This window comes from Lontra canadensis, unplaced genomic scaffold (genome assembly GCF_010015895.1).
Source record: "Lontra canadensis isolate GAN:19392208 unplaced genomic scaffold, GSC_riverotter_1.0 scaffold8, whole genome shotgun sequence".
Lineage (NCBI taxonomy): Eukaryota > Metazoa > Chordata > Mammalia > Carnivora > Mustelidae > Lontra > Lontra canadensis.
The window spans coordinates 33,109,046-33,120,159 of NW_022631002.1; the positions used below are offsets into that span (position 1 = coordinate 33,109,046).

General features: G+C 55.7%; 1 protein-coding gene across 1 annotated transcript; it reads left to right on the forward strand.

The window, feature by feature from the left end:
* The first annotated feature begins 2,945 nt into the window (after nucleotides 1–2,945).
* Nucleotides 2,946–6,821, forward strand: CBLN1 (cerebellin 1 precursor). The gene is made up of 3 exons (XM_032854540.1): nucleotides 2,946–3,601; nucleotides 3,747–3,866; nucleotides 5,143–6,821. The coding sequence occupies exons 1-3, from the start codon at nucleotides 3,338–3,340 to the stop codon at nucleotides 5,338–5,340; spliced, it is 582 nt and encodes a 193-aa protein (XP_032710431.1). The 5' UTR covers nucleotides 2,946–3,337; the 3' UTR covers nucleotides 5,341–6,821.
* Nucleotides 6,822–11,114: the final 4,293 nt, after the last annotated feature.

Genomic DNA, 11,114 nt, shown 5'->3' on the forward strand with positions numbered 1-11,114 from the left:
TCCAATGGCAAGATGTACTCATAGGCTTTTTGCATTAACTTGATACTTAAGCCAGTTTGAATATGCTTCCTTACTCGCAGCTAAAAGAATCCTGAGTCTAAAATGAGACAACACTAAAAAAATAAACATGATGGCTTTTGAGGTTTCTAATGGATTTTCCTCCCTATATATATTATCTTATTTAATCCTCACAACTTGGGAAAGTAAATATCTATTAACATTAAATTAATATTCATTATCTTCTGAACACATACTGTGTGGAAGAGGGATGGAGAATGCTAGAAGAGTGAACAACCTGAAGTTGGGTGACCACAGAAGTCTCCCTTATATGGGAAAAAAAAAGTGGAGGTTACATATCTCAAGGCATCCAATAGATATTCATCAAATGGAAGACAGGCAGTATATAGCAGAGGCAAGAGTGCCATTGTTGCACTAATCTTTCAATGATAAATTAGGACGCTCTTGAAATAGCCCAGGCCAGACAAATGAATGCCAAATAGGTAGCCCTATGAGAATGGTTCAAACAACAGGACAGAGATGGAGTCAAATTAGATGTGGGGGTCCCAGGTGGGTGCAGCTGTTGTCACTGGAACAAGAGAAGAAGGAAGGAGCAGAGTTTGGGAGGTGAGGAAGGAGACAAGGTATGGGTCAGTTAAACATGCCTGTAGGGTATATAAGCAAAAAGGTCCAGCAGGCCCCCAGGAGGGTAGGCCTGGGCTGCAGGGAGGCTGAGATGGTAAATGCAAAATGGAGCATCACTGGCATATGGATGGCAGTTCAAGCTACAGCCTCGCCATGAAGAGAAGAAGAACAAGGAGCTGGCGATCTACCATCTCCAGGTAATCTCAGTCCTGCTTGTGAGCTCCATGAAAACAGGCTTTCCCGGACACGGCCGGTCCTCAGGAAACACTTGTGAAATGACTGAGTGTAGAGTATACTGTTGGTTCTGCGGGAGTGCTTCTCCAGGGACCCTCTGCCGCCGCAGCTGCCAGCTCTACTGGATGGCGGCTCTACTGGATGCTGGCTCATTATTCAGCCCTCACCTCTTAAATTAGTTCATGCTCTCACATTAGGTGTAATCGCGGCTAGCAACGCTTTCTGGGGATGTCTCAAAAAGACTGGAGTTGAAAAAAATATTTTTGTGTCTTTTTAATTTAAAGCAAAATCGTTTCCTCTTCCCCACCCTTTCCCTTTCTCCTGGCAAGCTCAGTGGCCCTGACAGGCCTCCAATCAGAGGCGGGTGTCGGAGATGGGGTTCCCTCCAGGTAATTCTTTAGACAGCTATCAAAGTCTCAAGGAAACAAAGGGAGCTTGAGAAGCTGAAAGGCGTGGCTACTGGAGATTCCGAGACAGGTTTTCCCGCGTGGGGGAGCGCGTACCTTAGGGGCGGCAGACCCCACTGGTGGCAAACCCTGAGGCTGAAAAGAAGCGCAGTCAGTCCGCGCCCCCCAGGTATTGCCAGATCCCTGGGCTTGCGCCCGGCCCCGCCTGCCGCACGTCGGCTCTAGCTCCGCTGAACACGCAGATTCAAGGTCGCCCGGGGGTGACCGCAGCACTAGGTGCCCCGGTGGCCAGCATCCCCACCCGCCTCTGCTTGGGGTCGGGAGCCGGTGATTCTGCTACCAAGAGGTCCGCTCGTCCTTCTGCTTCCGCCTGCGTTCATCCTTCAGGTCTCCGCCCGCCGGCTCCTCTGGCTGCAACGAACCCTTTCTCTTACCCTCTCCGCCGCTCCCTTCTGCCTGCTACTTGGCAAAACTGTATCTTTGCTTCCTACGCGTGTGTGTAAAGTTTTAACCCAATGCATGAGGCAAAAATTCTTGTAGGGCCGAAATGACTCTTGAAAAATCGCCCATAAATCACAGGATTTGGCGTCTACACGCAGTGCTGATGGGCAGGTACACGTGGATAAAACAAGCAGTAAAGGGGCACAGTACTTAAAAAATGCGGATGCAATATTAAACTGCAAGTGCAGAAGGGAAAGTGCGACCAGGTAAATGAGACTGCGTGCGACGCCACTGTACTTGTCACTGCCTATTGTGTTGGACTGTAAGAGGCACGAAGGCAGGCCTCGTCTGCTTTGGTTCACCGCGGCATCCTCTGCGCCCGCCCCAGAGCCTGGCACTTCGTACACATTCAATGATCTATCCCGAATAAACAAGCGAAAGAAGGAAGGAATGCACACTCAGTGGGACTCCGCGGTTCGACAGGCGGGCGAGGACGACCGGCCGAACTCCAACGCAGTGGCCGTGGGCCGGGGAGACGGGCGTTGAAACTGGTCTGGAGTCCCCCAAGCCGGCTCCCCACCGCAGCACCTGCACCTCCTCAGGAGGCTACCGCGCACGCCCCTCCCCGTCCCGCCCTGCCGCGCACGCACGCGCCCTGCAGCCCGGCCGCCCAGCCTGCAAGCTCGCCGGAGCCCACCCGCGGGCCGCCTGCCCCTCCCGCGGGCCGGCTGCCCCTCCCGCCTGCGCCCGCTGGGGGGCGCTCCCCTCCCACCCCGCGCGCCCACACGCGGGCGCCTCTCGCGCCCCTGATTCTATTCCCGACACGGGGCGCGCGCGCCGCCTCCTACCTGCGGGTTGGCCATTGGAGGCGGGCGGAAGGGCTGAGGAGGCTGAATAAGACGCTGGCAGGAGGCGGGAGGCGAAAGAGCGAGCGGCCGCGGCGGACAGTCCGGGCACGGGCGCGCGTGCGCGCGCGCGCGCCCCCAGTCCTCGCTACCACCGTCGACTCCCGGCCAGAGCCCAACCCTGCTGCCGCGCGCCGCCCGCCTCGCCGCGCCTAATAACAACGGCGCCCGGGGTCAGGTGGCCGCGCGCGGACAGGGCCGCCATTGGCTCAGCGGGGAGCGCGGCGCGTTAGGATTGGTTGGGGGGCGGAGCCTAGGCCAGTGCGGGGGCGGAGCTGTAGAGGGAGGCGGGCTAGGAGGCCGCGGGGGCGGGGCCAGGCGGCGGTCCGCGCCTTTGTGCCCGGCGCGCGCTCTCCGCCCGCTCCGGCTGCAGCGCCGGCTGCATCAATAATTCAGAGCGGCGGCGGCGGCGGCAGCGGCGGGTGCGAGCAGGAGGCGGCGGAAGCAGCGGGGACCGAGCGGTAGTGGCTATGCATCCAAGTACGGCTGGGCAGCCGCGGCACCCCTGAGGCCCGGGCGGGGCTCCGGGAGCATCGCGCCGGGGGCACGCTTGCCTCGGAGTGCAAGGAAGAGCAGTAGTGTCCGGAGCGGCGTCTGCGAAGCTGCGCACCGAGCTGAGGAGGGGGCTTCGGAGTGGGGCTGGGGCGGGGGGGGCGGCTGGCGCAAGCAGCCCCCGGGGTGGGGGGCGGGGTGGGCGCCGGCGTCGCGATGCTGGGCGTCGTGGAGCTGCTGCTGCTGGGCGCGGCGTGGCTGGCGGGCCCGGCCCGCGGGCAGAATGAGACGGAGCCCATCGTGCTGGAAGGCAAGTGCCTGGTGGTGTGCGACTCCAACCCCACGTCCGATCCCACCGGCACAGCTCTGGGCATCTCTGTACGCTCTGGCAGCGCCAAGGTGGCTTTCTCTGCCATCAGAAGCACCAACCACGAGCCGTCCGAGATGAGTAATCGCACTATGATCATCTACTTTGACCAGGTGAGTGCTCCGTGCAGATTGGCTTGCCGGGTGGAGGAGAGGTAGAAGGTTGATGCTCGATCCACTCCAAGGCTCTGCAGAGGCTCGGGGACAGGAGTTCGTGACTGACTCTTATCTACTCCCCTTCGTTCCCATCTCGTTATAGGTACTAGTGAACATCGGGAACAACTTTGATTCTGAACGCAGCACTTTCATTGCCCCGCGCAAAGGGATCTACAGTTTTAACTTCCACGTGGTTAAAGTCTACAACAGACAGACCATTCAGGTCAGCCACCGCCTCAGGGTCAGGCCCCTACCGGGTAGGGGGCTATTAGCCGCAGGAATGAGCGGCCCCTATGGGGGTGGGAGATAGAAGGAGCACATGCATGTGTCTGGGGTTGCTTGGTTGGACGAGTAGCAGGGCCTCACAGTTCTGAGGCTTGACCTGTCTCTTGCTTTTTTCCCCCGGCTCTTGGAACCTAGTCTCCTTCCCACACACAGTTTCCTCCCTTCACCTTCTGGGCCTCCCCAAAGAGATTCTTTCCTTTTCCACGGGACTGCAGGGATTTCCCATAGCGTTTGCCGGTTAGCATCAGAGACAGTTCCCTCTTTCCAGCAGCTTTCTGCGACTCTCACCTTCAGCACCACAGACTGTATCCCCATCCCCTGTCCCAGCTCCGAAGTCTGGACTCCCGTGTGTTTGCCTTCAGCACCAAGCTCAGGGGGATCCTGGCATCCCTTTGGGGATGGACTCTGGATTTTTGAACTACCAGCACCAGAGCCCAAGCGGTAGAAGGGTGGAGAAAGAAGGGAGGGGGTGTAGTGCTACTGCCTCTGGGTTCCAGCCTTGCTCCAGCCAGCACTCACCGGCTCTCCAGGTTCTGAAGGTGTCCAGGTTTCCTTTGGGCAGAAACGGAAGGCGGGACGCACAGCTGGGGAGAGGGCACCCGGCCTCTGGCTGCTGATGCCACGGCAAGGGCAAAAGCAGGCAGTGGCAGCAGGGCTGGATCTGGGATAGGAACTGAGCCCCGGTTTGGGGAGCCCCGGTTTGGGGAGCCCCGGTTTGGGGAGCAAGCACAGAGTGCAGCTCTGGGGAAATTTCTCATCAGCCAGAACCCTTGCCCAGCTTCTCCACTGTCTCCACAGTGTCCAGGCAGCTAGGACCGGGAGGAACCAGGGTTTTTGTTTTGTTTGTTCTCCCAGAAACTCCGGTTGCCTGCGTTTCTCTTTGAAGAGGGGATGGGGGTGCAGGGGGAGACAAAAATATCAGGGAACCCCAGCCGTCTTTGGGTTCATTAAACTGGATAAAAGAGTGCAGTTGGGATTTGCTTGGCGAGCTCAAGGAATGAAAGTGACTCTTTTGTGGGGGGCAGCCCCTTCCTGTCCTCCAGTTTGGCTTTCACCCCATTGGACCCTCAGCAGTAGGCTGAAAAGCCTCTTTATCTACCCCCACCCCTTTCCACCATGTTCCCCGGCCTTTCTAACTGTGAGCCAAGCAGCGAAGGTTATCGTCTTTACGGCCACTTTGGCACGCGCCTGAAGCAGGCCTTTCTCTTTCCCAGGTGAGCCTCATGTTAAATGGGTGGCCGGTGATTTCAGCCTTTGCTGGTGACCAGGACGTGACCCGGGAGGCTGCCAGCAATGGAGTTCTAATCCAGATGGAGAAAGGCGACCGAGCATACCTCAAGCTGGAGCGGGGGAACTTGATGGGGGGCTGGAAGTACTCGACCTTCTCGGGATTCCTGGTGTTTCCCCTCTGACTGGCTCATTGCCGGAATGGAGGCAGGGAGAGGGCGAAGGCAGGAGGAAGGCAGGAGGGAGAATGTGAAAGAGGCTGAAATTTAGAGGAAGAGAAAGCCGAAGGACTTGAAACTTCCTACATGTTCCCCAGCTGTATCCGGGTAAAAGGTGTGCGCGGGGGATCGGACTACTCCGTCCGTTTCCTCATTAGGAAAAGTAAATTCCACTTAGCTCTGCGCCCTCCCATTTCCAAAAATAAACTCGTCTCCCCGATTCTGGTTGAAGTAATCAAGAAAGAGAGACTGCCTTGTCATTGTTTCTACCCCCATGTTCCTATTCCTTACAATTTATACAAAAGAAACTGTATTTCACTGTATAACGTGAAGTATCTTCCTCCTCACTCCCCTCTGAATCTTTCCACCTGCTGAAATCTAATATGCCCCTCCCCTCTTTTTAGTTTGGAGAGGGGATAAGGTTTTTGTTCTTTTTTTTTTTTTTTGGTTTGTTTGTTTGGTTTTATTTTGAAAGGGGGAGGTAGTTTTAATTTGGCAAATATTGCTTTTAAAACACAGCTCAAGAGTTAATTAGCTGAACATACTCTGTGTCCTCCGCTGCTTGTTAGCAGAGAAAGGACTCACCTTCGGGGTGACTGGTTCAAAAATATATATAAATATATATCGTTTGTATTCAAGGAACTCTTCCCAGTGGAAACTGGCTGTATTTCCGTATTTCTATGTCCTATTCGGAGTGATCGTGAAAGGCTGCTTGATGTCTTGATGCTTGTCAATGCCCTCGTGTTCTGTGGCTCACTAAATGCCAGGAGGTTCTTCGGGACGCTTCCTCGTCCTCTGTAACATACGTGTGAATAGCCAAGATTTAATTTTGCTTTAACCCAATAAAGGTGAAGTGGGACTTTTATTTTTCTGGAACAGCTTTCTAAACTCCGCATCTTTCCCAGCTGCGAGGTTTGGGGGCGGGCTGTGGAAGGGCGAGGCTCGGAGGCGCGGGAAGTCGACTTGGTGAGAACGCAACCCTTGGTGAGAACGCAACCCGAGAGAGGCCGGGGCTCGAGCGCATCCTTGCGAAGCCAGCCCACGCTCCTTTCTGCACCAGGCCTAGAGCCAGCCCCGCATTCGCCCGTGCTCCATGCTTTGGCCGAAATCTTGCGAGGCCCGGCGCCACTACCGGCCTGGAAGCGAAGTTTGGATTTTTTGGAAGTCCAAATGCATCAGGGAGAATCCCAGTTCGAGGAGCCGGCACGACTCCCACGCCTCTGCCCCTGGATTTCCCCAGCTGTCGGCCCCACAGTTCCGGAAGCAGTGTCTGTTTTATACCAGCGCCTTTGAATTCGAGTCCGCCCGCCGTATTACCCGGGCGCCCAGGACCTGCGATTGCGCTCAATGCAGGACTTTCATTCAAGAGGTTCGTCCAGGAGTTTTGATTGTATCGGAACATATGTGAAAGCAAAATTGAAATAAACGACTTCGTTTTAAGTCTGGAAGTCTGACCCAGTCGCTTCAGCAGCGAGGGAAGTAGGTTCCAGGAAGCGGGTGGCTGCAGGGGCCTGGGGCAAGAGTCTGGGCCTGGATAGGCACCTCTGGCTTTGATCCTTTCAGAGTTTTTTGTTTTTTGTTTTCCTAGTGGAGGTTCAGGGGTGGATTTAATTAGCTCCTGAGGGGTGGAGAAAAGGGGGTAATAATAGCACAATAAGCCATGTTTCTCCTAATTCCTGCCGTTCCTCTGATGGAAACTCGCCAAGCGTGGGGCCTTCTTCTAAACGGGGACTTGTTCCTCCTCCGCGCTCAAGCCAGGGGGCCCGCATCCCTAACCCCGTGCTCCGAAGCCCCAGCAGCCCGGGGGTCCCCAAGGAGATAGCTAGGGACTTCAGGAGTGAGGAGTGCTTTTCTCCCTCATCCCACAGTTCTCCCCCATAGTCAGTTCCCAGGGAATTAGGGATAAGGTGCAATCCAGAACCATAGAGAGAGTTAAAAGGACAAGCTGTTCTTTTAAAAAAGGAACATATGAAAAAAAAATGCTTTCTCCGCATTCTTCCGGTTGGGAGGGAGAGATCACGGAGAACTGGAGTCTTGGGGGGAACTAGCTCCTTGCAACCGCTCTGTCCCTGAACAGCCAGTCCGCCAGGCATGCACCCACAGCGCACCAGGTGCTCTCTTCTCTGCCTAGGATGAGGGCTCACGGGCCATGCCGGTTGCGTAGTTACAACCCAAGGAAGCAGCGCCCCTAATGCGATGTCAGCTCCCTTGTGGTGACCAGTCGCCCCTCTTCCTGGGGAGGGTACGCCCAGCGTGCCTGTCCCGGCTGTGGGACTACCAGGCTGTGCTCCAGTTGGGTGACTTTGGCAAGTTCTCCTCTGGCCTCAGTTTGCCCAACCGTATAAAGACAAAGAGGAATTCAAAAATCTTCAAGAATCCCTCCTGCTCTCAGATTCCAGCCGTCCTCTGTCTTGAACACAGGCCTGCAGTTCTTTGGCCTGGGTTTAATGAGCCCTGGCTGTCCCCTGCTCTGATCTGGCTCCTGGGGGCTGTCTCCGGAGCGCTAGGCCTGAGGCTGGAATGGAGGCAAAGAGGAAACCTGCCTATCCAGGAACTCGGGCTCACCCGGAGCCAGAGCCCCAGCTCTGAAGCCTGGAATGTGAACCAGAAGGGAGCAAGTGGGCCCCAAGTGGGACAGAGAGGGGGCAACTTATCCCTTGATTCTGTCCTGGCTCCAGCCAAGGGAGGGCCCCTCTCTTCCCCAAGGTCTGATTTTTGCCATTAGAGATCCTTCTCAGACTGGCTCTAGCCACTGCTTCCTCCCCCTGCTGATCCTTTCCCTCTGCCATTCGATGAGCCCATCTCCCACTCCTGTCTTCATGCCTCTGCACCGGCTGTTTCTCTGCTCAATTGGAAACACACTTTCTCTACTCTACTTTTCAGAATCCTTTCTGGGGATCTAAGCCGTTCGAGGAAGAACCTGCCTCCTCTGGGAAGCCCTTCTGTAGCTGCTTTTCCAGGATTCACTCCCCCTTCTTGCTCTCCCACCAGGCCTTGTTGGCACTGGTTGGCAAGGGAGATATCTGGGCCTGGGCCTGCCTCCTGCTCTGCAGTGTGTGACAGGGATAGTGGTACCCACTTCAGCAAGCTCTCAGAAGTGCTAAGCAGGCAGTTCTGCTCCAGAGGCCCCAGTGGAAATGTGGGTTTCTCTACCACATCCCTCCCCAAACTGCCCTTATCTTCAGGCCTGAGTCTCCCGTTAGACTGAGCAGAGATGTGGACAGCTCTCCCAAGGACCTGGAGTTGGAGTTAGAGGCCTCATTGGGGCTGGGTCCTTGTCAGTTGGGCCACCTCCCTCACCTCCGGGATAGAGGTGGGGGTGATCCTTACCTGTGCCAGAGGCAGGTGAGTTGACCTTCATCTGAAAATTGTGCTCCAGCTGAGATGGAACCGGACACTCCTAACTGGTGTGTTGGGGACTGAAAGGGACAGAGAAAAAAAAGGCCAGGGGCTCAGTAGAGACTACATCCCTGCCCCCAACTAGAGGCTAGGGAGGGGGCTCATCCTAAAACCTACACCTCACCATGGTTCCCTTGAATGCTTAGAACCCTGTAGGCCCTTTCAGATCTTGGCCCTGTCTCCTGCTTTCATTTCATATAAACCTGATCAGAATAGAGCCTGCGGGGGTTCAGGGCCACCCCCTCGTTCAGTCTCCCTCTCAAAAGTCTCAAAGACTCCTCCCCTGCCCAGGTCACCTTGGTTACTTCCTCCTCTCCTGTCTCCTGGAATCCTTCCTCACCCTGGAGAAACAGAGTGATTACCCCTTCCTGGCCTCCCTCTTTGCAATGTGGTCTCTCTTACCTTCCCTCCCCCAGCCCCCAACCTCAGTTTCCTGCGGGCCTGCAGCAGTTTAGGGTTCTGGTGTGTGTGGCGGGGTGGGGGAGGAGAGGGAGGCTCAAGGAGGTTTCTAGGACCTAAGGAGCCCAGACCTGACTTCCAGGCCCGGGTTTTTCTGGAGGCGCAGAGTGCCGGTGGGAGACTCCGGGCCAGCGCCGGATCGCTGGCTAGAAGCCGGGATCACTCGCGTGTGCTGTCTGCAGCGGCGCGGCGCCGGGCTTTGCTAGGTCCTGCACGGGCCCCCTAGCTCGTTCACTCGCCCGCCACGGCTTCCACAGTCCCCAGAACTGGGAGCGCGCCCTCCAGCTGATGCTCCAACCCCGGGTGGCCCCGCTCCTAATGAGAACATAATTACCCAGCTGGAGAGGGAAACTCACCCCACACTAATTGTGCCTTGGTTGGGGGCAGGAACGCGGAGCGAAGGGGCGGGACGCTTCCTCGGGTCCCAGGCGGGGTCCCGACGTCCTAGGAAGGGGTGGGGATGGGGGAGGGAAGTGGTCCTTGGGCCAGGCGGACCGCGTGGAGAATGAGAGACCATGAGCTGCAGGCGCGGCCCTTTACTTCGCCCCTGGCTTGCTGTGCTACCCGAGATTACTGTCCTCGCCTGGCAGCCTCCGTGTCTGAACCTGTTCCCTCAATTCCCAAGTGCGAGGGGTGGGCTAGATATCTAGAGTTTGCTCCGAGGTATCTTTTCTGATCAACGCGTCGGTGCGTCTAAGCCTTCCGCCTCGCCCCATCCCGCCATATAACTCCAGGCGTGCGCTTGGCCCAGTCCTTGTCACCCCCACGGGCTTTCAAACAAAACTGAAACCTATTACCGACTCTGACTCTGCGGGAGGGCAGCAGTACCCTGTGACTGTGAGGTCAAGCCTGGAGGGAAAGCGCAGGTACACCTCGCTTTGAGCCAATTTAATTCGGAGGAGAAGGTTTCCCAGGGGCGATTACAAAGATCTCTTGATCTTTTTGCACAGAGCTTCTCATTGAAGATACATCCGCACTGTCTCTGAGCCTCAGTTTGCTCATATTTCAAATGGGGATAGTAATGCCTTCACAACAAGGTGGTTGAGAAGACAATGCTAAAATGCGTAAAAATGCTCAGCGCTGCTCTAGCCCCGCCTATAGTAGGCGCTGAATAAATGATAGCAACAGTATAGTAAGCTGAATAAATGATAGAAACAGTAAGGAGGAGTGGACATCTGGGGCGTCATCCTATCACAGAAGCAGGACATAGAGGAAGATCTGTGTAGATCCCTACATCAAGTAAATTATAGAACTAAAACCAGATAGAGAGAGGAACACAGAACACATGAATGGTAGAATTAGGATCCTACGTCCTTTCTTTTCTGTCTCCCCCACCTCCACCCCCCAGTCAATAATGAGAACAGATACCTGTCTTTCATCTCCATCCCTGTTGCTCATATGTTTGCATGGGGCCACTATGGATGAATATTCTCTGGTTGCATGTCTGAATGCTTCCCCCATTAGGGCATGAGCCCTGTTCCCGTTTCTGTTTTCCTTTAGAGGGCGAGTCCCTCTAAGGTGGGTACTGCATTCTGTTCATCTCGTTTGGCCCAGTGCCTCCCATGGTGCCTGGCACAGAACAGGTGTCTGTGATGATGTCATGAATGAAACCAAACTGTGCCTGGTGTGACTGCAGGAAATGAAGCCAACCAGTGAAACTGCTCTTCCGGGGAACTTCCCAAATCCTTTAGTCCCCTTTCTTCCCATCAGTGGCAGGAATGCTGGCATGGAAATGCTTCCAGACCCTGTGCAGGCAGAAAAAGCTTCCCGGGCATGTGTACTTGCTCTCAATTCTCCCATTTTTCTCTGAGCTCAGCCTGTCCCCAAGGAGTGCCAGCTTTGACCCTGGAATAGCAGCAAGCAGGGACAGCAAGAAAGAGGCC

Bases quoted from the DNA above. Each gene is read 5' to 3' on its own strand.
- CBLN1 (XM_032854540.1), top strand. From the start codon at position 3,338: ATGCTGGGCGTCGTGGAGCTGCTGCTGCTGGGCGCGGCGTGGCTGGCG. The intron at 3,602-3,746 runs GTGAGTGCTCCG...ATCTCGTTATAG, and splicing joins TGATCATCTACTTTGACCAG to GTACTAGTGAACATCGGGAA. The intron at 3,867-5,142 runs GTCAGCCACCGC...TCTCTTTCCCAG, and splicing joins ACAACAGACAGACCATTCAG to GTGAGCCTCATGTTAAATGG.